General features: G+C 41.6%; 1 protein-coding gene across 1 annotated transcript; it reads left to right on the plus strand.

Moving 5' to 3' along the window:
• The first annotated feature begins 1,054 nt into the window (after positions 1–1,054).
• Positions 1,055–24,876, plus strand: gfra4b (GDNF family receptor alpha 4b). The gene is made up of 8 exons (XM_047021338.1): positions 1,055–1,431; positions 18,036–18,311; positions 18,630–18,655; positions 19,226–19,572; positions 20,313–20,422; positions 21,211–21,345; positions 23,236–23,375; positions 23,707–24,876. The coding sequence occupies exons 1-8, from the start codon at positions 1,389–1,391 to the stop codon at positions 23,845–23,847; spliced, it is 1,218 nt and encodes a 405-aa protein (XP_046877294.1). The 5' UTR covers positions 1,055–1,388; the 3' UTR covers positions 23,848–24,876.
• The last annotated feature ends 1,016 nt before the right edge of the window (positions 24,877–25,892 follow it).

Raw genomic sequence — 25,892 nt, forward strand, 5'->3', positions numbered from 1 at the left:
TTACAGTATATCTTAGGTTTAAAGTACTGTTGCTCTGGATTGAGCTGGTATTGTTGGTATTGTTTCAAATTCTAGGATGGTAAGCTTGTTTAAGGAGTAGAGCACGGCCATGCAGTTGATGAATATTCTTGCTCCATCTATCTCTCAGTGCATCATAGAGGAGTCATCTTTAATAGAACACACATTTTAACTGAAATTCCAGATGAAAGTTATTTTTGTGAACCTAACACACTGGAAAGAAGATTTCCGCCTAAATGTAGCTAACAAGCTTTTCTCTCAGCTATTAGTAAACTGCTGGATCATCCTCTTGGACCTGTGGGTAGTGTTAAATGTGCAGATCACCAACATTTCTGATCCAACTAGGCTGAACCATGGTTATCTATGCTCTGCAAGCTCTGTATGAATCATCTGGTAACTCCATTGGATGTCACCATTATGATGGAGAAGGGCCAAAGAGTGGATCAACAAACTCCAAATGCACATCCTGGACAAACATTGTGTTTCTCATCATAATAATGATAATAAAAGTAACAGATGTCATTCAACTGAACTTTTTACAATTAACGATTTACAAACTTTTAATCAACAGTTTGATCATGCCAGTTAAAGTCGTCTTTTTTTTGTTCCAATCGGCAGAGACAAATTACAGCTCGTGCTGGAAGTGGCACGCCACTTCATCTGCTTTTGACCAGAGCCAAGTAGTTTGTCAAAACTTGAGAGCCAAAATTTTGAAGAAAATAACAATAATCTATGTAAAAATCACCTCATGGTAGTTAATATTTTTGGCCGAGACAAAGCGGTCTTAACATTTTATCCAAGAAAATACTACGTGCAAGAAGGTTACGTGCGTGTGAGTAGGCACTGTAATATTACAGTATACTCACCGACCATATAGTACAACAGTAGACGGCTAACGAAATACTCTATTTATGAATAGTTATTATTGGTTCATACATTGCTCCCACATAACACACTGTAGAATGTTAACTCCATACGCAAGTCATTCTGCACCCCCTCCCTCCTCACCTACCTCGTTCTCGGCAGTAGTCCATCGCAGCCTCAGACATTCAACAACAGCTACCCCGCTCAGACCGTAGAGAACAGCGGCAGATCGTCAGACCCAAACGATGGACACTATGAACAGAACTTTTTTAGTGAAATCTTACCGATTCTCTTTCTTCTTGCGCACACTTATGTAACAATTGGCTCCAGGCTATTTAAGAGAAAACAGTTGTGAACTTCTGAACATGATTGAGTATATAAGGATTCCCATGGTCATCGATTCTGAACGATGAAGTCAAAATGTTCAAACGGATTTCTTGCAGCGTAATTTAAGGTGTTTCGAGTTACCTGGAATTTAGTACGACAAATTACATTCCGAACATAAAATGGATCTGTGGGGGTTGTATCTGTTTCAACTAGTCATTTTTGGTAAGTAAATATTTTTTATATAGTCATCAATCTTCTACTACCATAGTTAATGTGTTATTTGTATGAGTGGATTAGCCTATTTGAAGCAAATTGATAAAAAAAAAGTAAATTATTGGTCTGCAACATGTTTAGGCTACTTTAGCCCACATTTTTAAGCTGCGTTGAATAAACTTAACCAATAAAGCGAATTTTGCATTATAAAACTGCCTTCTTGATCAAGGAGGTAATGCAAGAAGTCAAGATAATTTCGTTGCAAACCGGATATTTTTGGTAACATAGCAAACTGGAACATCAGTTATTATACACAAATTATCCGTTTGTCTTCTCAGACTTTTGATTTTCACATCGCTCCCACCTTCAGTGCGCGGATTTGAGTGCGCGTTAATGCGTGTGCGCCTGGAGTTTTAGTGGTATCATCCTTTCCCAACAATATTGAATCTTTACTTTTATGTGATGTCATTGAAATTCAGCGTACCTTTTTTGTTTCTTGGTAACGTAAGTGGTGCTATCTATAAACTTTAAAGGTTACCAGCACTGAATTAGTCTGTTGGCTGAATAATTCAATCTTCCTGCCTTGCCCAGCTCATCAGTGATGTATTTGGTTAAGCGCTCAAACCCATCTCGCTCTCATACCACCTCGCTCTCATACCACCACTGCATAAAACGGTGCACTATGATTCTGATTGCAAGACCGGAATCGTGACCTGCATCCCATGGACTGCAATGTAACTCCTATCAGTCAATTTCATTGCTATAGTATGTGAATGGCGTTGTCTTTGCTGCTGAACGATAGAAGACACTGTGTGATTAGATCAAGTTGCTATTGATTTTGTGCCACGGAGGCATGCGTGTTTGAAGGGATAGTTGTACACTACAGTATGCGTGTCTATTATTCCGGTCAAGTCCGACATGTGCTAATCCCGGCCTTGTTACAGACACCGTGATGTCATCATTGATATTGACATGGCCATGACAGCGGAGTTGATCTATTTCTTCTAGCCCCAGCATCCCAGCATCTCATCAGCACAATAGCGGGTATTGCTCAACCCATCTCGTTATTGATTCCTATGTACTATACCTCATTAGAGAAATGAGAGGGAACACTCCATGGTGTACTCAAGTTGAAGAAGTGGGTATACTCTACACACAAATGTTCTGAAATGTAACTTTTGAAACATTAGTTGTGTTTTGGAAGTGGGTGATGTGAGGGTAGACTCTGTACTCTGGTTAAAGGCTATTGCATTTGAGGTGGATGCAGTCTGCATGTAAAAACTCAACATTTGTCAGTATGGCTTTTACTACAGAATACAGTATAATTCTTGATTCACTTGTGTATGTTGCTCTGGTGCTCAGCTGCAACTCAAGCATCTCTTCAGCAGCAGTTAAATGATGCAAAGTTCAAAGTATCTTGTATTCAAACATGGCACATGGTTCTCAGATGAACTGTAAGTACCTTCAAGTTGAATATATTTTTCAAGGACTCATTTCAGAAAGCATTTCTTTTGTCATCTTAAGTGTTTCGCCACCTGTCTTAGATACAATTAAGTTAGGATATATTACAATAAATCAGGAAGTCTTATTCACAGCTGGGAAAAACAGCTCCAATGTGACAGAACCCCTTCTACAGTGGATGTTACATGATGCATTTATATGGCCTACTGAGTAGGCAGCATGGTTACTACATACCTATAGATTGGTCTAACATTACGCATCTCACAGTCAGAGAACAGACTTGTACCCAACTGCTCCCATTACACACTAGGAATACCAAATAACTACAATTTTCAAGACACATCGGTGCTATAAAACAACCTGTCAGAACCATTGGGTCAATGCTGAAGTGACCATCTACCTGAAATTACAAATATTTGGAGCTTTCGAATTCCACTCAAGATCAGAGCATATGATAAGTATTAACAGCAGATGTGAAAGCATGGATCAGTATTCGTGAACTGAAATTATAACCTTTATTTTCATTGTACTTGCGTCAGTTATAAAATGACCTCTACTGACAAAGTTTATTTAACTCTTCAATTTATGAAGACTTTTTGAGTAGACATGTACATTGTGTTTGTATGCAGATAAACAAAATACTGTTAATATATTCACTCGACTGATATGTGTACAGCATATGTATACTGTGTGTATTGGAATCAATTGACCATTCCAAAAGTGAAGATGACCTAACATTTAGAGGCTCCAGGTCCTAAGGATCATATCCGTCTACACAGCATGATAAGAGAGCGTTCAGATGAGCTGGAGTCGAGTCTGGATAACCACCGTTTTCCCCCACAAGAGAGGAGGAGGAACCGTAAGCCAGAGGAGACAGCCTGAGCATTGATCTTATCCGCATGATGAATGGGTCCAGGGCTTTACTCTGACATCCTTATGGGATGCAAAATTATATGGAATTAAATGTGATTGTGCAATGCAGGATCCTTTTTTGGTTTGGTAATCATTTGCTTACCGTGTTAACTTGAGATGGTAAAGGTGCATCACAGTCAGATCACGGCCATTTTATCTCAAGGAGAAAGTCCAACTGTAGCTCAAGGTAATTGCATTGAATATTAATGGTTCATATTGAATGGGTAAGAAATGATCTCTGGTGGCTTTCAGACTTGCAACCATTTCAGTGTGAAGGGATAACTACTCCACAGTAGGTGAGAGGGGTTGTGAATTGGCAGGATTGACTTAATGGCTGACAATTTGCTTTAGATCAAGCTTTCAGCTTTCTATTTCAACTATTTGAGAAAAATACAGATTCAATGTCTTATTATTGACCAAATGAGCAATTTTCGATTGGACATAGTCTGTTTTCCTGTCCAGACTTAGAAAACGTGCAGAAACGTAGGACATTAAAATGCAGATAGAATTGTTTCCAATGGAGGCAATGGTTTCTCACAATACACTGGTGGTAGATTGGCTGGATAAGAAAGTTTGATATTATGGGACATGACTTGTATCTTTAATAGAGACAGATCAGCCATAGCCAAGCATACTATCACCTGATGTTTTCTCTCTGTGCTCTTGTAAGGGATTTGTCATGAATCTCATTTGGAGCAGGTATTACTCAGAATGAATAGATATCTGAAGTTTGAGCTTTCTGTGTGCAAAATGAATTAGTCATTACAATTCTATTACATGCTGTTATCATTAACTTTGATAAGAACATTTTCTTATGTGACCTTTTGACTAAAGTTAGAGCCTGATAGACTTAATGGCCATTGCATACTCTACCTGTGGACTGCCTCTGTTTTCTAGCCATTGGCTGGGTCTTAAAACCTGTCTTTAAATTTAATTATAGATGCTTTAAACCTTGCTGTTGAGTTGGTACTTCGCTATTCATCTATTACCAGTCAGTTTGATGCCTTTGACCTTTTGTTCTGACATTATTGCATACCACATATAATCATCTGCCTACAATATTAAACCATAATAGACTCAAACAGTACATAATGTTAGGCGTTAGGAAACTGGTCACACTTGAAAACTCCCAAGGTACTTGGCCAAAATTAATCTTTGTGGCAGGTCAATTGAAAGGGCTGTTGATCACGGAGGAGAAAACAAGAAGGCACAGTATACTCAAATGGCACATGTTAAGTGAAGCTCTGGATGGGGCTAAAAGCTGTGCTTCTACCTTGTCGCTAGCCCTGTTAAGAAATTCAGTAGATGGCTCTAAGGTTATAGACGTACAGTGGCCTCCAAGGGCCAAACAATGGCTCATTAGCTCAAAGTCTGTCAGCGGTTATCCAGAGAGAAAGCCTGTTCCAGACAGGTAGACACAGTCCTGTGTGACACAGCTTCAGAAGCAGGGCTTAAGCTCTGCCTCTAAACTGCCACCTCCCTCTTTCACACAGTCTTTTTTGGGGCACAGCTAAATATACACTGTAACTGAGGCTTTGTAAAAAAAAAAAAGAACAAAAAAATGGTATTACAGAGGTCAATATTTTCTAAGCTGTTTCTTTAGTCATGATAGCAGGGTAGAGCGAACAGTACATTGGTAGTGCATGACCATTAAATAAGTATGTCGTTTTGACTCAATACTATATCAAAATATATAATCTTTTGCTGGTTTAACTGCATCATTCAATGTACTATTTAGTCTGTATTTCAAATCCTCAGAGACATCATTTTACGGTTAACTATTTTCAGACTATTTGTCATTTGGATCAGGTGTAAATTACACATGACCATCTTTTTCTCTTGGGGTGGTTTGGAATATATTTGAGTGGACTATTTTTCTTGAGTGGAGTTATTTTTGTTTTGGGTCTCTGTGATTTTTCTGGCATTAATAAACATAAGGAACACATCAATGTACATTAGGTGTCTTCTGGATGAAAGTGGCTTTAGATAGCTCTCATCTCTATTTTCAGCTAAATCTAAATAATAGCCAAAAAGTCATCCCTTTTCCTCACCTCTTTTTAAGTCCAAAAAGTTTAAAAGAAGACAGAAAAAATCCATAAAACAACAGTGAAACAACAAGAAAGCGAAACGGTAGTGTGTGTACACATAATTGAACATTGGAAGCTGGAGCCGAGTGTTGGCTGTAAGAAGACGTCGCAGGCGAAGCTGTGATGGATGCAGCTGTCTATTTTCATTGTGGTCGCAACACAGCTTTTATGACAGGAAGGATGAATGAGCTTTGCTTGACATCCACTGCTATGCATGTATTATTTGCTTTATTATTATAATTTTATCAAACATAAATGTGGCCTCAATCCCTTTGGCATTTAATTACTATGGGCTATCCCAGTGTTGGCTTACATGCAGAGGAAAGTGAATTACACCGCAATTCAGACACCAAATAGAATACGTCTTATCACCCAGTGCAGGCCAAGCTATATACAAGTCAAGAGACAGTACCAAATTGTTTTTCTACAAAATTAATTCTGTAACTTTTATTGTCATAAGGAACTCACCAGTTAATCACATCAATAAAATCAGTCTGGTGGCCTCTTTGTGGTTGAGATAAATTGGAATCGTTTGTTTTTGACTTACAAATTGGATCAGATCGGTCTGTACCAAGATATCTGATATCTTTGATGGACAGCAGCCTGAATACTGGAAATGACGCAATGGCAACCAGAGCCAGATATATTGGTAATTCTCTGACCCCACAGACCAAGTGTCCTCACTCCAACCACTAATCCTAGCTGTTACAAAGGAGAGTCATTGGAAACCTAACTCTACCATGGTACTGGAAAGACTGTGTAACCTTGTAATGCCACGATGATAGAGGTTGGAGTGGCTGCTGCTTGATTTCTCCAGTGTTCCAGGAAAGGAAACAAACCATTACCAAGGCAGCAGACAGGAACCGGCTGGAGGGCACCTGTCTCTACGAGCTGCACTGGATTTACAACATCTGCTCCATGCAGGAGAGCCTGCCACCTTCCCCGCACTGCTACTTGATTAATTATTTCAGACACAGGGAAAAAGGCAGCTAACAGTAATTACAAGTCCTATGCACAGAACCAGTCTGCCTCCTCATAATCAGCTCTGTCACATGTCTGCAAGCGGAGGATTTGTCAGTCTTTGTTCAGTAGCTGGATATTTTGATGAAATGGATTCACATTAATATCCATTTTCATATCATACCATTGCCAATATGCTGGACACCTCTGAAGTTATAGAAGGGTGATGTCCAAGAGGCCTTCTTGGACAGACACCAAAAGCACTTGCATCTTCTAAGTCAGCAAAAGCTCCTGACACGGATGTCCCAGCTGCTTCCACCACCTCATTATCGGGTCGTCTGTGACGTCTGCTGTCGGGCCGGCCTGCGAATGGTTCCGACTCTGTCATCACTCAAGAACCCAATCCCAGCCCTTCCCATGGCTTGTTAGGTCCTAATTAATTGGATTGAGAGAATGTCACTAAGGATTTGACAGGTCTGTGTTGAGTGGTGGTCGAGAACAAGGGGCCCAATGCCAGGGATCTGGCCCCCTGGAAAGGAATCAGTCCATATTAGGCCTTCTGACTTCCAGCTTCAAAGAGTCAGGGGGGATGCAGCACTGATTTTGTGTTAAGATGCCAAATAACACAGCCCATCCCAGACCTAGCTGGTCTAATGGTTTTTCTACAGCTTTGCTGTAGATATGATTCATCTAGATAGTCTACTGTAGATGACTTGGTCACAATGATAGCATTAATAGCCTACTGTTTCAAGTTTAACTGGATATGACATTGCTCAAACAAAATGTGAAAGTCAGTTAATGGAGTTCAAAGATATATGTTAGTGGGTTTAACGTCTTTAAACAGAAACAGAAACTTTATTTGTGGTTCCTCTGACCTGCTCATGGTCAGAGAGGAGAAATGGGACATCTCAGAGATAAAGGGAGCCTATGGTTCACATCCAGTGCATGTCGCCCATAAAAGGCAGAGTCTGTGGAAGTCTGTGGGGCCCCCAGTGTCAGGGTCACCCACTAAGTAAGATCTGATAGCAACATGGCAGGCCTGAACTATGCCCTCATGCGGGGACTGTTCTTTGGAAAACAACGCTTTCATTAACCACTCAAAATTGCCCTGTGGAAGCAGAGAGAGCCAGTCGCCGCCTCGCGTTCTTTCTTCTTCCTTGTTGTTCCTTTCCGGTGGTGGGCCCATGGCCCCGCCGGTCCCGTGGTCTGCATCGTAATGAGCCCCTCGCCATGATGTTTCTCGCAGCATCATATTCTCATCTGAGGGAACTTGAGGATAGGGCCTTGGCTACGTCGGAGGGAGGCAGTCTTGGAACACACTGCTGCTTGAGATTATCTGCATCAGTGGTCTTGTACGTGCCTTTCCACCCTTGGAGAAACACCTGCTTGAGGTTACAGAGATGACATATGGTGGTGCTGTGCGAAACAAAAGGAAGTGTTCAAGCTGACGTGGGGTTTGGAGGTACTGTGAGGTCACACAAGCAAGTCACATACAGTAGAGACTAGAGCTAATGAAAAAAAAACTAGTTGCCTAGCAGACATGAAACATTAAAGTCAAGGACCTTAGCACACTGGTTACGAAACAATGTTTTGAATATAAGTTTGTGTGTCTGTGTGTGTGTAATTCACCATTCTGTGTATGTTATTCTGCAACTAGGTAGTTATTGCTCTTCAGCTAAATCCTCAGAGAGCTGTAACCCTACAATATGGGTAAACATTTTCTTATCAAAAGCATAATGTGATTATATTGTAACGTCCAATTAGTATTCTCACACTGTACGGCACTGTATGTACTATCTTGAAAGATGACCATACAAAGAATCAGTGAAGGATACCTGGAGGTGCAAATGCCCTGTAAGTGAGATGGCCTTGGCCACCCTTGTATTCACAAAGACATGAGAATACCGTGCTGTAATATTCTGTACAATAATACTGTACTAAGGAACTCAGCTTCTTGTGCACAGTAGTGACACACACACACACACACACAAGCACACACATACAGGTCCACATACAGTATGTGCACAAACTCATGCAAGCATGTTCTTTAAGGAACCAAGCAAACAGATAAATGGTGAAACATCTCTTATCAGGCCATTTGATTGGATCACAAAGAGGCAGTGAGGCTATTCCTTTAACTGTCATTTTGTGGGTAATCTACATAGCTGGCCTGTTTCATGACGTTTTTTTTTGTGGAACACGCTTGCTATAATTACTCTACCATTGAATGTTTTCATATGTCGCTCCATGACCTTTACAAAAAATTATTTGTTTTTACAACCATCTGTCTACTTTTTGTAAAACCTATGTTATGTTCAGGCTAAATTTATTTTTCATTATCTCTACTGTTTGAGCAGAAAAACTATTGTGCAGAAGATAACTGACTGTGGCAATTTCTTTGCATTCTGAGGTGAAGTGCAAAATGTGAAAGCTTGTTTTTTTGTTGTATTATTCTCAAAAAACTAGTTCTGGACAGATCCACCTGACCTGTATCGTAAGAATGCATGGATGCTTAGTCAAACCATTGCTATTGTTTTTTAAGAGACACAGAAATGTAAAGGAAAATATATTCAAAGCCTGAAGATTGCAAAACTGCAGTCCCCCTTGATTTATGCTTTGAATAATTTGTAATCAGCAGCACAATTCAAAAGATACATATTTTCAAGTAGATAATCATAAAACATGTGTGTATTAATGATGATGCTCACAGGAAATTATGCCAAAAACCCTCATTAGCCTTCCAACTGAATGAAACCTTGCTCAATGAATGTACTTTGTCTTTCATTACAGCAAGTATCCATAACTCAAGGCTTGTCTAAAACAGAGGGTGGGCAGGTGGTCGCTGTCACATCACCACGTTGTGAATGACTTCTGTGGTATGCTAATGAGGACAGAGGGAAGTTTAGGGTCCTCTCTCTTGTCATAGCGAGGGCTCATGAGCCATGGTCCCAGTTCTGACTGTTAATTCCATGTATCCCTCCCAGTGGTTAAAATAGTGAAGATCTTTCCTGCATGAGAATAGGTTTCCTTATAAAGTCAACTTTCACACATCCCTCAAAGGCACCTTTTGATACCCGCACTCGCGCACATCTGATAGTCAGTTTGATAAAACCACTTGATTGATTGACCCAATTTCTGGAAAGACTTAAAAGAAGCATTTAGAAAATCCTGCAGTATCACCCCCTTGACTTAACAAAGTTGGGCTCCAACTTCTTCTGTGACCTCATGTTATGCCTGACATTGACTCAGAGGAGACTTTTTAATCATGGGCCTGAAGTTCTGTGATTCTCTCTGATCACTGCATGACCTTTCACTGAGAGTTCTGCTGTGGTGAATCATGGTGCAAATCTGAGGAAGGAGTCTGATTCAGCCCCAGCAGATCTATTTGGGGTCCCACGGGCCCCCCACTGATGGACAGGCTCTTTCCCAGCATGCCCTCCACTGGGTGACCTCACTGAGGGAGCCACTTTCCATCCAGTGAAGGGGCAATGATCTTATTGACCAACCTTCCTTTCTCTTCCTCTTCCTCTCTCTCTCACTTTCTGTGTCCTTATGTTGACCCAATTGGAAATTCTGTCTAATAATGTCACTTGAACAGAACAGAATCATTACAGAAGGGCTGATGTGGTGTATGACTGTCCTAATTGCCTACTTGATAACCTAAGGAGGACACAAAATCAAAGCAGATTGAAAGCAATAGTGTCTTGAGTCAAGGGGTCTATGAAATACAGCGTTCTCCGGAGCAGATTAAGCCAGATTGCTCCCCATTTGTCTCACCTCAATTAAAAACTGATTACTTTTACCACAGAGCATTCCCATTGTCTCTTGCTTTATTACCTCAAAACACACAACATTATGGAAATTACCTTGTTGCGCCTTTTTATCTAAATTGATCCAAGTCAAGGCAATCAACTGAAAAAGCCCTATCTGGTTTCATGCGAGTTTTCATGCGGGTTCCTTTTGTCCCCCTGTCACCTTATTCTACCTGGAGCTGCATCTGAAGCCTGAGGGGCGGGTGGTGATTGTGGGGGTGGGAGGGGGGGGCGAGACATGGTGGAGGGAAGGGGGCTGGAGGGAGGGAGGAACAGGGAGGGTTTGCTGTGGGCGATGGGTCTCATCCGTGAGAGAGCTCATCACTCATACTGATGGAGTAGTTGATATGCCTGGCTCCTCCCTCCCGCTGGGACGGAGGGAGAGTGACAGGGACAGCTGGCAGACATGATGGTAGGGCCTTGCCACGCATGGACCTCGACATAAGGTAACCTCTTCATCACCCTTCATGGTGGTGGGACAAACATGACTGTGGCTGTTTCCCTACCACTCGGCCACTTCCCTATGGTTTTATTGGTCACTTTCATTAATCCAGTTTGACTATCCACATAAATGCTGCTTGGCTTACCTATATGACTCAATGAGATCTTACTGTGAAGTAGCTCAATATGCAGGAAGTGGACAAATTAACACTTCATCTTAATTAAAATGTAACACCATTTCATTGTAAAAAAAAAGGCAAAACTGTTAGTTAAAGATGTGAGAAATGTGCTACCAGCATGAAGTCCAAGGCCAGTCAAAGATTTATTGAGATCTGAAGACAATTAAACTACTGATAAATGCTGTAACGATTGTGAAATGCGGTTAATGATATGGCTGACATGGCTCCTGGCTCTATTCAGCTCCAACTGATAATGGTCTCATTTGAGATTTGGAAGTTAATTGGCTCCCTCCTACTGTATGGCAAACACTAATGAATCAACTGATGAATCAGGTTCAGAAAGTGCGTCACACTCAGCTCCTCATTTCTGAGTAGACAAACTCTCCCTGGCTCGCTTGTGTCCTTCTGCTCCATGCTGTATAGAACGCCAGTGCTTTCACAGGAAGGCGATGAGTCACGCTCCCGCCCTGACAGAGCGAAGGACGGATATACTGATAAGTTAATTGCAACCATTACAAACCAATAGACTACGCTGTTATAATGTCACCATTCCCATGCAGAGATAAAGAGCTATTGTGAGGTGACATTGAGACTGAACTTGACAAGCCATCACTGTGCATTATGAATTGGACACACACACAACTTGATTTCATCAGGCTGTCCTGAAATAATCACAGTTTAATATCCTAAATAAGAAAATGAATTAAATGTAGCCTTTTATTTGAAAGCAGTTGGGAAGGAAATATGTGCTGCTCTGCATACTAAAATCAGGCCTTGCGTGTTCACTTCCCCCATTAACGACATGCTTTGTGTCCTCCTTTAATTTGAATGTCAGGAGCTTTTCCTTCATAAGTCTGTAAGTGTTTGAGTGGCTTCTAGGTGCCAATTACAGTTGCCTTAGATGTGCCTAGAATATATTCCTTTCAACAAATGGAAATGAATACCTAATCAAGGGCCATGTTGAGACATCTGAGCACCGGAATCAATTCAACCCCAAATACCCAATTGAGATTAAAAAGCAAGTTTACCAGCAGCATTTTCCATTCACTTTTTTCTTATTTCCCACATACCCCTCACACATAAATATATTTACTGTACAGTACAGTAGTTGGATTACACAAATCCATAAACCGTCTTTCACATCCCCTGGAGAAAAGGCTTTGGAGGTGCCATTGGCATTGCTCGTCCATTCACCTCTCTTCACCACTGAAGTTGTGTGGGCATGCCGTCGTGTTCTCCTGTCATGTTCTCACATATCTCTCGTGGTGGAGATAAATGTTTGCTATCAGTGTCCAACATCCCACCTATTAGCCTTCGTTAAATGGATGTGGGTATAGCTTGTCAGCCTTCAAGGTAGAAAATTACATGCCGCTAATTGTATAGGCTAAAGTCCGATTTAATGACTTCCCTTGCAATCTCCGACACATACTGTAGGCTGTGGTTCAATTATCACTATATTGGGTGAGCAATTTTTTTGTTTTGTTTTGTGTGGGTGTGTTTGTGTGTGCACATGTGTGTGTGTACGTGTGTGTGTGTGGCATGATGCCCAGGGCATCCAGACCACACTTTCTTGGCAGTGAAATAAGCTTCAGGCGGTTCAGAGACCCTTTGGAAAGCTCCTGAGGGGGAACTGAGGGTTAAGGCCCCTGCTCACACATGTCCTGTGGATCTGCTGCTTCCACACTGGCTCCACTATCCTCACAAGCAGCCAGCCCATTACAGATACAGCGTCTATCATTCATGCACTGTATACAGTATCTACTCCTGAGATCGAGCTGACACGGGTGCTCGTTTGAAGCATCATTTCCAAGGCTGAATAATAGCCAACATCTTGTGAGTCCTGATATGATCTTCTGTTTACTGTTCACCACCATTCCAAAGCAGCCATTCACTTCTGCACAATTTATTGACTTTTGTAAAGGTGCGCTTTCGGTCGGGTAAAATTGCAAATACATGGAGAACTTATCTGTAAAGGTGAGTCATGTGGAGAATCTCCGCAGAAAGATCGGCAAGCACAGATGTCCTCTTCTAATCCCAAAAGAGGCAAAGCCCTTTGTGTGTACTTTTGTGTGTTGTGGTGCATGTGTATGCTTGAATAATTGTATGTGTGTATGTCTTTCTGCTTGTATATATGTGTGTGTGTGTGTTTGTGTCTGTATGTTCATAGAGGTGTGTGCGTGTGCTGATGTGTTGATGTTTGAGTGTATGCGTGTGCGCCAGTTGTGGGAGATTATGGTAACAACACGTTCCTGCCTCCAGTGATTAATGACAAGAAGTATGTTTGTCAATGCCAGCCACTCGAGGGGGGGAGGCTTTAGAACGTGCACGGACTACACCATTAGGCGGGGCGGGGGGGTTAAGTAACACTTAGTTTATTACGAACTCAAAACAGCAGATCAAACGCAAACACACAATGAGGATGAATATGAGGATTGGGATGCCCTCCAATGAGGTTCTGTGCTGCACTGTGGGATTGTGTTTATTTGCTGTTCCATGAAACACCAGATGACTGGGCTTTGCTGTTCAGTAATGGAAACTCAGTGGGTAGTTCAGCCCAGCTTCCAGTGGACAAAAGCACCTCCTTTGAAATCAAAAGCCCTCTGAGTAAAAGCATTGATTAGAAATGGAGGGAGAGAGATTGTCAAAGACCGACACACTGACTCTATTTTGTGATCTTATTGTGAAAGTGTAAGACGCCACTTAGCGAGAAATAAACTTTGTTTTGTGTTTGAATCCTTCTGTTTATTGCTCTCAATCAGATGGTTGTGTGTGTGTGTGTGTGTGTGTGTCTGTCACACTCTTATGATGGTGCGTGGATGGCAGTACCTGCTCTATGACTGAAGTTGCGTGTTAATCCAACTATTCTAAAATGCAGAATTTTCAAAATGCAGAATTTCAACATTTAATAAAACAGATAAGAGGCAAATAAAACGAATATTTCAGTTGACAAAGAGCTTTTCCCAATCTGCTATGTAATGCCAAGACATCGCAAAAACTGCTTCCCTGTTCAAACAATATGGGTAAGTCTTTTTGCTTTTGGCTACTTCCTTAGCATACGGGACATGTTTGATGTTGAAAATTAAGAACGAGGGGACATGACATTGGTTTTATTCTAAGTAAACATTCACATTTTCATTTTAATTTCATTTTTCTAACAGCAATCTGTTTGCCTTTGATGTTTGTAATTCATAGTTTCTTTGTGCCCCAAAAATCATGTTTTGGGGGCTAATCATGTTGGCAATTCTAGGAACCTAATTTACCAGACCCCTCCCCTTCACTGTCATTCATTTTAACCCTATGATGAATAGAACAAGAAACCTGTATAGGAATACCAAAAACACTAGAAACGAATATTGGTTCTACTAGTCAGCCTCCTGAGCTAAGAAGTACTGTAGCATAAAATAATTCCCCTAAACTTTGGAAAAATACTAAGCACAAAGCTAGGTAAGTAAACATCAAGTAAAGAACAAGATACAGTATTTTGTAGAAATAAAAACGTTTGTGATGATTTGGTAGAGAAGGTTTGTTGGATGTCTGAAGTATCTGGTGCGTTCACAGTTCTTGTCATTATATTACATAATGTAATGGCCATAATTAGAGGCATTTCAAACAAAAGGCATTCAATGAAAGTTCAAGGACCTTGATTCATCTTTATCACTACTACCCTCACATGTTTTTCAATACAAGAATAATTTTTAGAACGTTAAAAGTGCCAGAAAATTATAAATTAACAAAGAAACTAAGTTTTGAAAGGACTTTTTTACAAAAAGAGCCAACAGATGATAACAGCAAATGTTAATCTTTCAATGTGAAAAGAATGCTGTATAAATTGTAGTTTACCAGTTCTATGCTCTAAAAACGTTTTGAATGTGGAAGCTGACATCTTGGACCATTGTTATCTAATATTGAATCACATGGTCGTCAATTTACAGAATGTAAAGCACTTTAAAACCAGTTTGATATGCATTAAGACAATACATTACCTTTTTAGTACATTGGGGTGAGGGTAACATTCCACCTAAGTTCATTAAGTTTCATTTTCCATTTTATCTCTTCTGAAGTGGGTCATTAAGTCAAAGACGTCTGGGTAACTGATCAGCTAATCTCCCCATGATTTATGTGGCAGGGAAACGGAGGACTTAACCGAAGCTTGGAAGGCATTGATTACTGACATGGTTAATTGGCTAAACCCACTGGTACATTGAGACAGGCTTATTGGAAATGTCAAATCAAGCAACTCATTTGCATTCATGATGTATGGTGTCTATTCCAGCTTCTGCTCAGGCAGCACAAACTGACACACATTGCGATGGAGGAATGGCTGGAAGCTCTCCTGCAAATTTGCAACTGACCATCTGTCCTTTCCAAGGCGTTGGCTGCGTTTAAACTTTGAACTTTTTTTTTCGCAGAGGAGCCACATGCATCAATCCACTGAGCTAAGCTTGACTTTGGTTGAATAGAGGACAAGTGCTTTGGTGGATGGACTCATGCAGCCAGTGAGATTCAATCCACCTAAGTTAAAGGAACATACTGCTGTTGGACCAAACAAGATCGAAAGATGTTGACAGTTGTCTGACCATTTGATAGCCTTCAGCATTAATGTGTGTTGTTTGGAAATCAATAGAACTCTCAGACTGCAATTTTTCTCCACAATAACCCACCATATTGAATGGAGCATGTTCAAATGCCTGGTACATACGTCAAAAAATAAATGGCGTCCCCTACAGCCATTGCTGTGACACCTCCAGGCATCAATAAAGTAAGCCATGAGATCCAGTGACTCAAAGCTAACCTTTGGGACCACCTCACCTGCCGCCAAAAGTGGACTAAGTGTAATTATAGTACACTTTCAAAACCTTTGTCAAATTTGAAGTTGATGTAGAGTACTGTACTCCAGTCCATAACTGGGGTCAAACATTCTAACTAGACCTCATTATATCTAGTGCACTTAGCTCTTCACTGAATTTACCTGCAGAAGATCTAAGTATTAAGACTCAGAGAAAAAAAAGAATGAAAGCTTGAACAATGTAATTTCACCTGTATACAGTATCTTAATTACGGTCAAAAAGTACAGTATAGGGTACCAACCTGATTCTTTTTCACCATTTAAATAGGGTTGCAGTAAAGGGTTACAGGGTTACATGTCTGATATTTCAGAAGGTAATTTGTACAAAGGTCATCCTTTTGATTGTTGCAACACCCACATTTACATTTAGAAACCAAGGGGTTTCTTGCTGAGCTGCATCTCTATGAACTTGAGAATGGAATACGTTGGTCACAAAAGTATGCTATCACCGCTAATTATCCACCTCCTTAAACAGGGGGTCAACATGATGTGCTCTCTTAAGTTCTGTTAGGAGCTATAAACGACTGCACATTCCAGTTTAGGTATATGCTGGTTCAGGTTTCTCAACATGTTGCCTTAGGAACAAGAAGCTGAGGTGACAAGAGAATATGTAACTCAACTGAAGTAACGCTTTACAGTCAATTTCACTGAACAGCTTCAAAATATCATACTACATACTCAGCAAGACTATCTCTAATTTATTAACATTTTGAAAAGGTTTTAGTAAATGAGAGCTCCTCTTCAAAAGCTTTATTCACTCAAACCAGACAGACGTTATCTGGGAGCACAAAGCTGTCCAAAAAAAGGGTTTCTACTTCTAGTTCTTTCAGTAACTGGACTGTAAAGACAAATAAAAAGGAAATGAGAAGTGGCTCAATGAATTTCATTTAAACATCTCATTAATATGCCTCGAAGCACTGAAAGAGAGAGAATGAGGAAGAGCGATTTGAAAACTGTATTGTGTCATTGTGTTTCATTTGAGGAACGCACCGGCGGCCAGCCTTACGACAGATCTAGTCCTCTCTCCATAAATCTCTCTCCAGACGCAGATCTGAGGAAAGGAAACCTCTGAAATAAGATAGAAAATGTCTCATCTCATGAGCTGTCATGACGGTTCATTGAGATAGACGGAGAACCATGGTAAACATGGTAAAGGCTCCTGCCAAAACAGATAAATATCTCCCTCTCTGTTGTAATGTCCTCTGAATACCCTGTACACAATGCGCACGTCACCCAGAAAAGAGCTCAGGTATATAACATGACCACCCAGCCACCAAATCTCTGGAAACAGCTCAAGGAAAATGTATGTTCAAATATAGGTTTCTACATTGATCATCCACCAAGGGAACATTATGTGTAGTAATGTGGAAAGTGTAATGGACTTGCTTTCAGCAGGTTGCCAATCATGAAGTCAGAAATACATGTTCAGTGTAGATTGTTAAAATATTTCAATGGCGTAAGGGAGTGTAGGAAAAACTGCACTTTAATACATGAGTGGGTTGCTGGATTCAATATGGCAGAGTTTCTTTTTTACAAAAGCATTCCCAGAGAGGAGCACAGTAATTCCAAGTCTAGTTGTAACATCTCTTTTCCCATGTTTCTTGAGTCAAGCTCCATTGTCACCTTCCTGTATTAGGCTATGATATGATTTAATTGAGGCGTGGATTATGATGAATTCTTTTGAATTGATAGCTAAAGCTGCATCCTGGAGCAACCCGGAGCAGGTGCACAGTATAACAACCCTGTTCCAATGTGAGCACTTTATAATTGTGCTTCTATTCACATGGTTTCTTTCGTCTTCTTTTCATCCCTGATCCCCTTCAACCCCTCTCATTGTGTCAACTGCCTTTTATATTCTCTTATCTCTTCCTTTCTGTCTTCCTCTCCTCTTCCCACGGCTCCTCCTCTCCTACAGCCCTGCAGGAGGCGGTATCTGCGAGCAGAGACTGCCTGGTGGCTGGAGACTCCTGCTCCAGTGACGAGACCTGCAGCCCACGCCTGCGGACCCTGCGCCAGTGTGTGGCAGGCAACGGCAGCATGAAGTTGGGGCCCGGGGCACGGAGCCAGTGTGCCAACGCCGTTTCAGCCCTTCTCTCCAGTCCCTTACACGGCTGCCAGTGCAAACGGGGCATGAAGAAGGAGAAGAACTGCCTGAGCATCTACTGGAGCCTGCACCAATCTGTCATACATGGTCAGACATTATTTGGATTTGGTGGTGCTCCAGCTAAGTCCAAGTTATGCTGTGCACAAATTAAAAATTTACTGAACACAAATGCTGCAATCCATTGTTGTTTCTTTTTCGTGTGTGGCTAAGCCTAGTATTTGTTCACGTTGTAAAGTTATATACCGGTACTGCATGTATCAGTCCATGGAGACATATTGTATTTGTTTCATTGACCTACAGTATAAAAGAGGTGTTTTTGCCAAAATGAACTGGGAAACACGTTCATCTGTTTAACAAATGCTGTCATGTTTGACAGGGTGAATACAATGTTCCATCTCCCCTCAGGTGTCACCCTGGTGGAGAGTTATCCCTATGAGGCTGTGGAGAGAGACTATGACTACGTGCGTCTGGCCTCCATCACAGCCGGTATGTCCACTAACTTCCATTGATTTACATGCTTATTCACCTCCGAATCTCATCTCTAACTATTGTTTCCTGGGGTTTTTTTCTCACTGAAGAGAAGCCTTGTTGTGTTTGTCATCTGCCTGCGGGAAGCCCTCAGGCAGAGAGGAGTCCACAATGTGTCCTCCAGGCAGCTTCCAAAATTTGAAACAATACGTGTGTCCTAGCACAACACAATGAACACATTTAAAGAGTAAATATTTGATATCACCTCCGTTTTTACCTCTACATTTTGTGATCAACGTCAATTTTACCTAAGTCATGTCACAAACTGACCTCTTTTGTTTTCCTTGGTTGGGTTACTCAGGAAGATGGGACAACCAATCAAACCAACTTTTTTCAGAGATAATAATTTCACTGTATAATAGTAACAACTAAATCAGACTGGGTTGATTCATTCACAGCCATTGTCTCCTGTTCATAGTAAATATCTGAATGACATCTAAATTTTGACTGATCTCTACCCTCCTCCTACTGCAGACTCTGAGGTTGGCATGACGACAGTGAACCGTTGCCTAGACGCGGCCAAGGCGTGTAACGTGGATGATCTGTGCCAGAAGTTACGCACCGAGTACGTCTCCGCCTGCATCAAGACCACCGCCAAGTCGGGCCTGTGTAACCGTCCCAAGTGCAACAGGGCTCTGCGGCGCTTCTTCGACCGCGTTCCCCCAGACTACACGCACGCGCTGCTCTTCTGCCCCTGCACGGACACGGCCTGTGCGGAGCGCCGACGGCAGACCATCGTACCTGGCTGCTCCTACGAAGGCCCTGACAGGCCCAGCTGCCTCACTCAGATGCGTATATGCAAGGCGGACAATGTGTGCAGGTCAGTTGATGCTGAAGGTGTGTATGCAATGGCAGACTTTGAGTATTTGAGCTGTTTAGCTGACTTCAGGGACTGTAAGTGTGCAGATTAGTTTCCAAAGGTTAGTCGGACAGTGCAGGAGTAAGCCATTAAGACAAGACCTCAAGTCAACATAAGGCCAAGATAAGACCACGAGTAAGACTAATAGTGTTCCACAAATATACCCTACATGCTCTGTCATCAGCCAACGTGCAGTACTGTGTAGGGTAGGGTAGGGTACCAAAGGGTTCAATTGAACAAACCACAACTCCCATCTATAGATTCTGTCTCATCATTGTGGAGCTATAAGAAGAATGTGGTCATTCAACTGACGAAATGGCCTAGTAATCTAACCTTAAAGCTTCTCTATCAACATGGTCAGAACACCCCAGGGAGTCTCTTGAACTAACATCAAATATTTAACACAGATAAAACAGAAGATGGATCTGAGTTATTGCTTATTGCAAATTCGGGTCATAACCATTATTTTCACTGGTCCATTATGCTCAAGGGGCTTTTGCTAATGATTCCAGGTCATGGGGATGAAATACACCATTACTCCAATCTATTTTACCGCTGCACTGGATACATAACGCACTGAACTATAGTAGTAAAAATCTCCGGTGAAAGAAAAAAAATGTCTATAAAACATTCCATCATTAGCATCAATGTAGTTGGTGGCCTGGCCTTGCTGAAGAGTGTTGGTGGTATTGCCTCTGCAGATCCCGCCTGGCCCAGTTTCAATATGACTGCCAACCCAACAAGTCATCTGCCAACGGCTGCAAGCAAGGGAACCATGGAGCCTGCCTCCTTGCCTACACAGGCTTGATAGGTGAGTACATGTTGCATGGATGATCAAGCATGCATGGAAAAAGGAGAGGGAGAGAGGCTACGTGAATCCCTGAATAAAGAGCAGAATAGTCCATAAGCTAAGGCAAAGGACAAAACCAATGCTGAGAGTCAGAGAGGTGTTTATGTGGCAGGGTTGAGTGGAGGAGGAATGGAGGGAGATGGATAAAGATTAGAGAGAGTGAAGAGAGATACAGATATTACGGTAACGTAAAAAAAAGGCCTGTGTAATAGCGAAAAAGTTCGATTGGTGTGGCTTACGGATACTACACATGAGGACCCTTAACACGACTTCTGAGGAATAGGCGCTCTTTACCAGATCCTGTGATGTGTCTGAAATATGAAGGCTTTTTTTCCTTCAAAGATTTTATTTGGGAGGGGGGGGCTCTCAGAAGAAGGGCACACCGGCCTAATGCATCTTAGAAGTCTGCAACAGTGCCCTTCAGCGCAAACAAACACTTGGCATTTTCATCCCTGCTTTGTATTTATGAAACACTTGAAAATGCTCCACTCGATCTTAAAATTCGCAAGAGGGAGAGAGGACAAAGACAGATCCAAGTTTACTGGCTGCGACTAAAGCAGTGTACTTGAACTCTCACCAGCTACGCTACAACATCGGTGAATGGGGAAATAAAATGCTCCACACAGGAGAATCTAATATTCCACCTACAGTATTACTGTAATACATCAGGCCTTTACAGGGAGTTTACATGGGATATTGGATAACGTTGGTATTTGACATTGAGGTGAGCTTGTTCCCTGTGTCTGCAGGCAGCTCCATCACACCCAACTATGTGGACAACTCCACGTCCAGCGTGGCCCCCTGGTGCTCCTGCTCCACCAGCGGGAACCAGCGAGAAGAATGCTCCGACTTCCTGGAGTACTTCACAGAGAACATCTGCCTCGGTGAGCGATTCTGCATGGTGTGGGTGCGTGTGTGTATCTGTGTGTGTCGTGGAGAGGGGTACACGTATCTTGTTTTGATAACACAGTGTTTATGTGCCCTTATTCCATATTGACTTACTTACTACTGCTGTGGTAATACTTTTGCTTTTCAAAGTCTGCTTCTGATACAGAGAGAGAGAGAGAGAGAGAGAGAGAGAGAGAGAGAGAGAGAGAGAGAGAGAGAGAGAGAGAGAGAGAGAGAGAGAGAGAGAGAGAGAGAGAGAGAGCGAAAGATAGAGCGAGAAGGAGAGTGAGATGAAAAATATGCTTTTACTGCTCATTAAAATAATTGGTCCACTTTGACAATGGATTTTCAGTCATTAGAATATGCATGAGTACAGTACAGTATTCGTTGAATTCCAAGGACAGAAGCTGCATCAACAGATTGGTTTAATGGTGTGTTTACCTCAACTGACATTTCACTCTCTTAGTTATTTCAAAATGTTTTTTGTATTTCTCTGTGAAAGAGAGATGAGGAGACAATGTTATTCCATGTTCTGTCTAACTCATTTGCATTGATGAATAGCTGCTCAAAGAGACCGTGGCGAATGACACTTCCCCGGAGGAAAAGAAGGAGCAAGTCCTAAAGATAGTTTGACAGGGGCAAATTGGATCCAATGAGACAGATGTGTCCCAACAGTTACCTGTAGGCCCAGATAGAAGTAGCGAGAGAGGTATTTAAATGAGCAATCTCCTCACTGGTGGAATTAACACACAGCCTGGTCTCTCACCCTCCCACTCACTTTTTATCTCTCCCTCTTTCCTTTCCTCTCTTCTCTCACCTCCTACCTCTCTCACTTCTTTCCTTCCTCCCACTCTCTCTCTCTCTCTCTCTTTCTCTTGCGCTCATCAATCATACCCATTGTGTATTCTTGGTAATCCCACCTGGGTGTTCACCTCTCAGCTTTGAGTAACAAAGAAATAGGTTAGCCCTGTGATTCTAAAGTAATTGCATGTTTATTAAATCTCCATCGGAATACCTTGTGCATTTGCCTGTTGAAACAGTTGATGCATTAGCTGATATTGTGATGTGTGATGTGTTCGGATTATAAATGCTGCACGAATTGGACTGTAATGCAGCGTTCTATACTGTCACTTTTATGTAGAGAGACAGCTGAGATCAACACAATAGACAGTGTCAGGGTTTTGTTAAACTGTGGTGGACAGGCATGCTTCCTTTTGGAAGATGTTCATCATCACTTCACATCAAGCTAACTTTCATGTTCTTTTCCGGCTCCATTTCAAGAGGTGCATGCGTCACTGGGTGACTCATTATATGTATATGATTTTCATGTTCTATATTCACATCCCCACGGTCCCTCCGTGTTCTGTCCAATTTCTCCTGTGCCTTTTATATATAGTGAATAATTGATCCTCCTTATTATTGACTTTGCTACGGTGCTTCTCATCTGCCCTGTTTAAACAGAACCATCTCTCCCACCAGAGTGCTGGGAGGTAAATCGCATCTATCTGATAGCTAGCCACCTTCACTTAGCCTCAGCCTGTGACCAAATACGACACAGAGAGAGATCTCAGAGTTGTTTGGCCAATGCCACTCGTCTGTGAGTTAATGAGGGGATGTGGAGAGGCAGGTGCAGCTGACGAAACCTGAAGAGAATACTGAGTATTTGGATTTTTTCTTTTACCGCTCAGTAAATCTGAGCAGGTCAGAGGAGCACGGGCGGAATGCAGAAGGCCTATTTGGTTGTAACTGAATGAAGGGGTTTGATTGGAAATTGATTGGAAATTGATGGAGATATGCTGTAGGCTACTGTATGAGAGCCATTTTGGGGAACGTTGAACTCTGATTGCCTCTCATGCTGTGACTGTTATGTGTCTTTTGTGAAACAGAAAACGCTCTCCTGGCATTTGGCAGTGGATCGGACCAGGCGCCCACCACCAGCCAATCAGGATTTTCCGGCTCCACCTCTTCCTTGCCAGCTATGGCGGAGACCATACGGAATGTTCTGGACCCAGTGATACCCACACAGGTGTGCAGATTCTCCGGTCACGGTCTAAGAAAGAGCTATAGTTTGGCAGAAACCCTCATTTCAACAACAATTTTAGTCTCACTGTAAAACAAGTTAACTTTGCCAATACATTTGCAAAGGTGACTGTGCCACATTAAGAATCCACCCACACATTCAAGTTTTGGCTCTTCATTTTAGAAAGGAAGATTATATATTTTTTGCTCCCAGCAATACTGTATATGAAAAGATAGTGCATCTAGTGTTGGTGTTGGTTTAGTTTTCTGGCTAAGACCAAAGACCACAATGAAGAATATTTTTGTGGAGCTAAAATCTCTCTCTGTCTCATCCTTAGGCCACAGGAAATGAACCCCTTTGGGGTGATTCAACCATTCCATCCAATGGGCTGCCTAATGTTGCCCCTACTCTCACCCCCATGCCTCCGTCTGCCTTCGCTGGCCTTCTGCTCCTCTCAATGCTCTTCCATGGACATTAAGGACTGAGGGGCCATCTAGGACAAATGTTGCATCACCGGCCAGATGGGAAGATCTGTGGCTCTTCAGCGTACCCCGTTTCACTAAATACGTTGAGCATATCTGGGTTTTTTTCTATTTTTGTGTCTTGATGTTCCAATTTCACCTGCCAGTTTCTGTCAAAGTATTGACTCGCAGAGCCTGAGGCAGATTGCAACCAATCTGTATATTTGTACATTGCTATTACGTCAGATTCTATTACACGAGAGAAAAGCTTTTGTGTGGACTAAACTACAGTCCAGCTGTTCAAGCATATCCGTAGTTTATTTTTGAGAGTAGCTTGAGAAGAACCATTAAGACACTACAAGGTTGTCTAATAAGATTTATAATAACAGAAAGCTCTTACCTGGAATTGTTGTCTGGAGAAATAGACCCTTGTGAAGTGGTAAAATGTGTCTTTATTTTGCTCTCGAACCACAAACTGATTGGAAAAGACCCTTGAGGACACAGGGCTCTCATGCTACTGGCCTTCCTGTGACTGAACGAGGGACGTTATTTCTGATCAATACTGGAATGGAATAGATAGACAATGGAGCTCCAATCAGCTTAGCTTTCCAGGACACATCCACCCTGACTTTCTCCACATTCCTGTGCACCTGCTGTGCACACAGCACACCTGACATTAACCCTCATGCCCAAGTTGAAAAATGGGCAGTAAGTCAGTGTGCCATGTCGGACTGATGTGTTTTTGTTAATGCTACGTAGGTGTTCCTTGCCGAAACAACATATTCTTCAGACTCAAAAAACAGTAACTCTTTACATGTAGATCCATTGCTGTGTGTTTTGTGGAAGTATTGTTATGTATTTCTCATTGTGTACATAGGCATCACTAACATTGCAGAATTATTGTGCCATATTAAGGCTGGTGCTTGCTATGTGAGGCCACGAATGACAGAATATGACCTGGTCATGGCCAGACAGTTGTGAATGATTCAGAGTTCTCTGTTTAAAAAAGGCTAATGATTTCTAACAAGAAGGGATTTGTTTAAAGTGCTGCAAATAAATGCTGTCATATCAAGCAAGGCTTTGTTCTGCAGCTTTCCCATGCATATTCTCTACCACACTACCACACAACCGAGGGTTTAGTCTACATTCTGAAGTTACTCTTTCGGAATATAAATATGGAATTTACAGTACTTTATGTAGAAGTCTAACCTTTGTTTACATAGCGTTGTGTTTGCTTGAATTTTACGGTTGTTGGACCGTGGACATCTGGACTGAATTAACCACTTCACTAATTACATTTCCAAAAACTTGAGGTTCTATTGAGCATGGCATATGCACACAAACTCTAATGCCAACTTAAAGTGCTACACTTTTCAAAAATGGATTACAACAATACCCTGGAGAAGACCATGGTTGGAGAAATAAACTGAGTCGTAGCTAAGGGGTGAAAGTTGTCAAAGGAATCCAAGTTCATTGGGTCTCAAAAACAAACACTGGTAACTGATCCTTTCCCTGAAGAAGAGGAAGCATTTTTACCGTTAGTAATTCAAGGATTTGTTGTTTATTACACAGACTGTGAGGAAAGAGGTAGCTTAATCACTCTGGGGAGGTGGCTTCCAAAACACACAACCACAGGGAAAAATTCCAACGAGTAGATTTGTATTCCATGCGCTGACGTGGAACAAATTCCAGCAATTAATATGAATGCTCGGTCGAGGTTGTTGGTATGATTTCCAGTGAGAATACTTCTATAGCTTGTAATAGAAGTAAACTGTACTAAACTCATCACGCTGCACACAGTCTGTTATTTTTTCCTATAAATATTTTTGTAAATGTGAAGCCCTATCTCATTCCTTTTGTCAGATGAGTCTAAAGATGGAGTATGATCCCTCACATACCCTGTGTGAAATGATCACATGATCAAAATAGAAGGTAAATTGTGGCTACACTGAGTAACACTTACCTTGAGAAGACTGTAATAGAAATTGAGCAATTATATATATTTTTCACTGTACCTGCAAATATTGTTGCCAGATTGATTTATTGAAAGGAGCCTTTTTTT

The sequence above is a fragment of the Hypomesus transpacificus genome, chromosome 1 (assembly GCF_021917145.1).
Source record: "Hypomesus transpacificus isolate Combined female chromosome 1, fHypTra1, whole genome shotgun sequence".
NCBI classification, from domain to species: Eukaryota; Metazoa; Chordata; class Actinopteri; order Osmeriformes; family Osmeridae; genus Hypomesus; species Hypomesus transpacificus.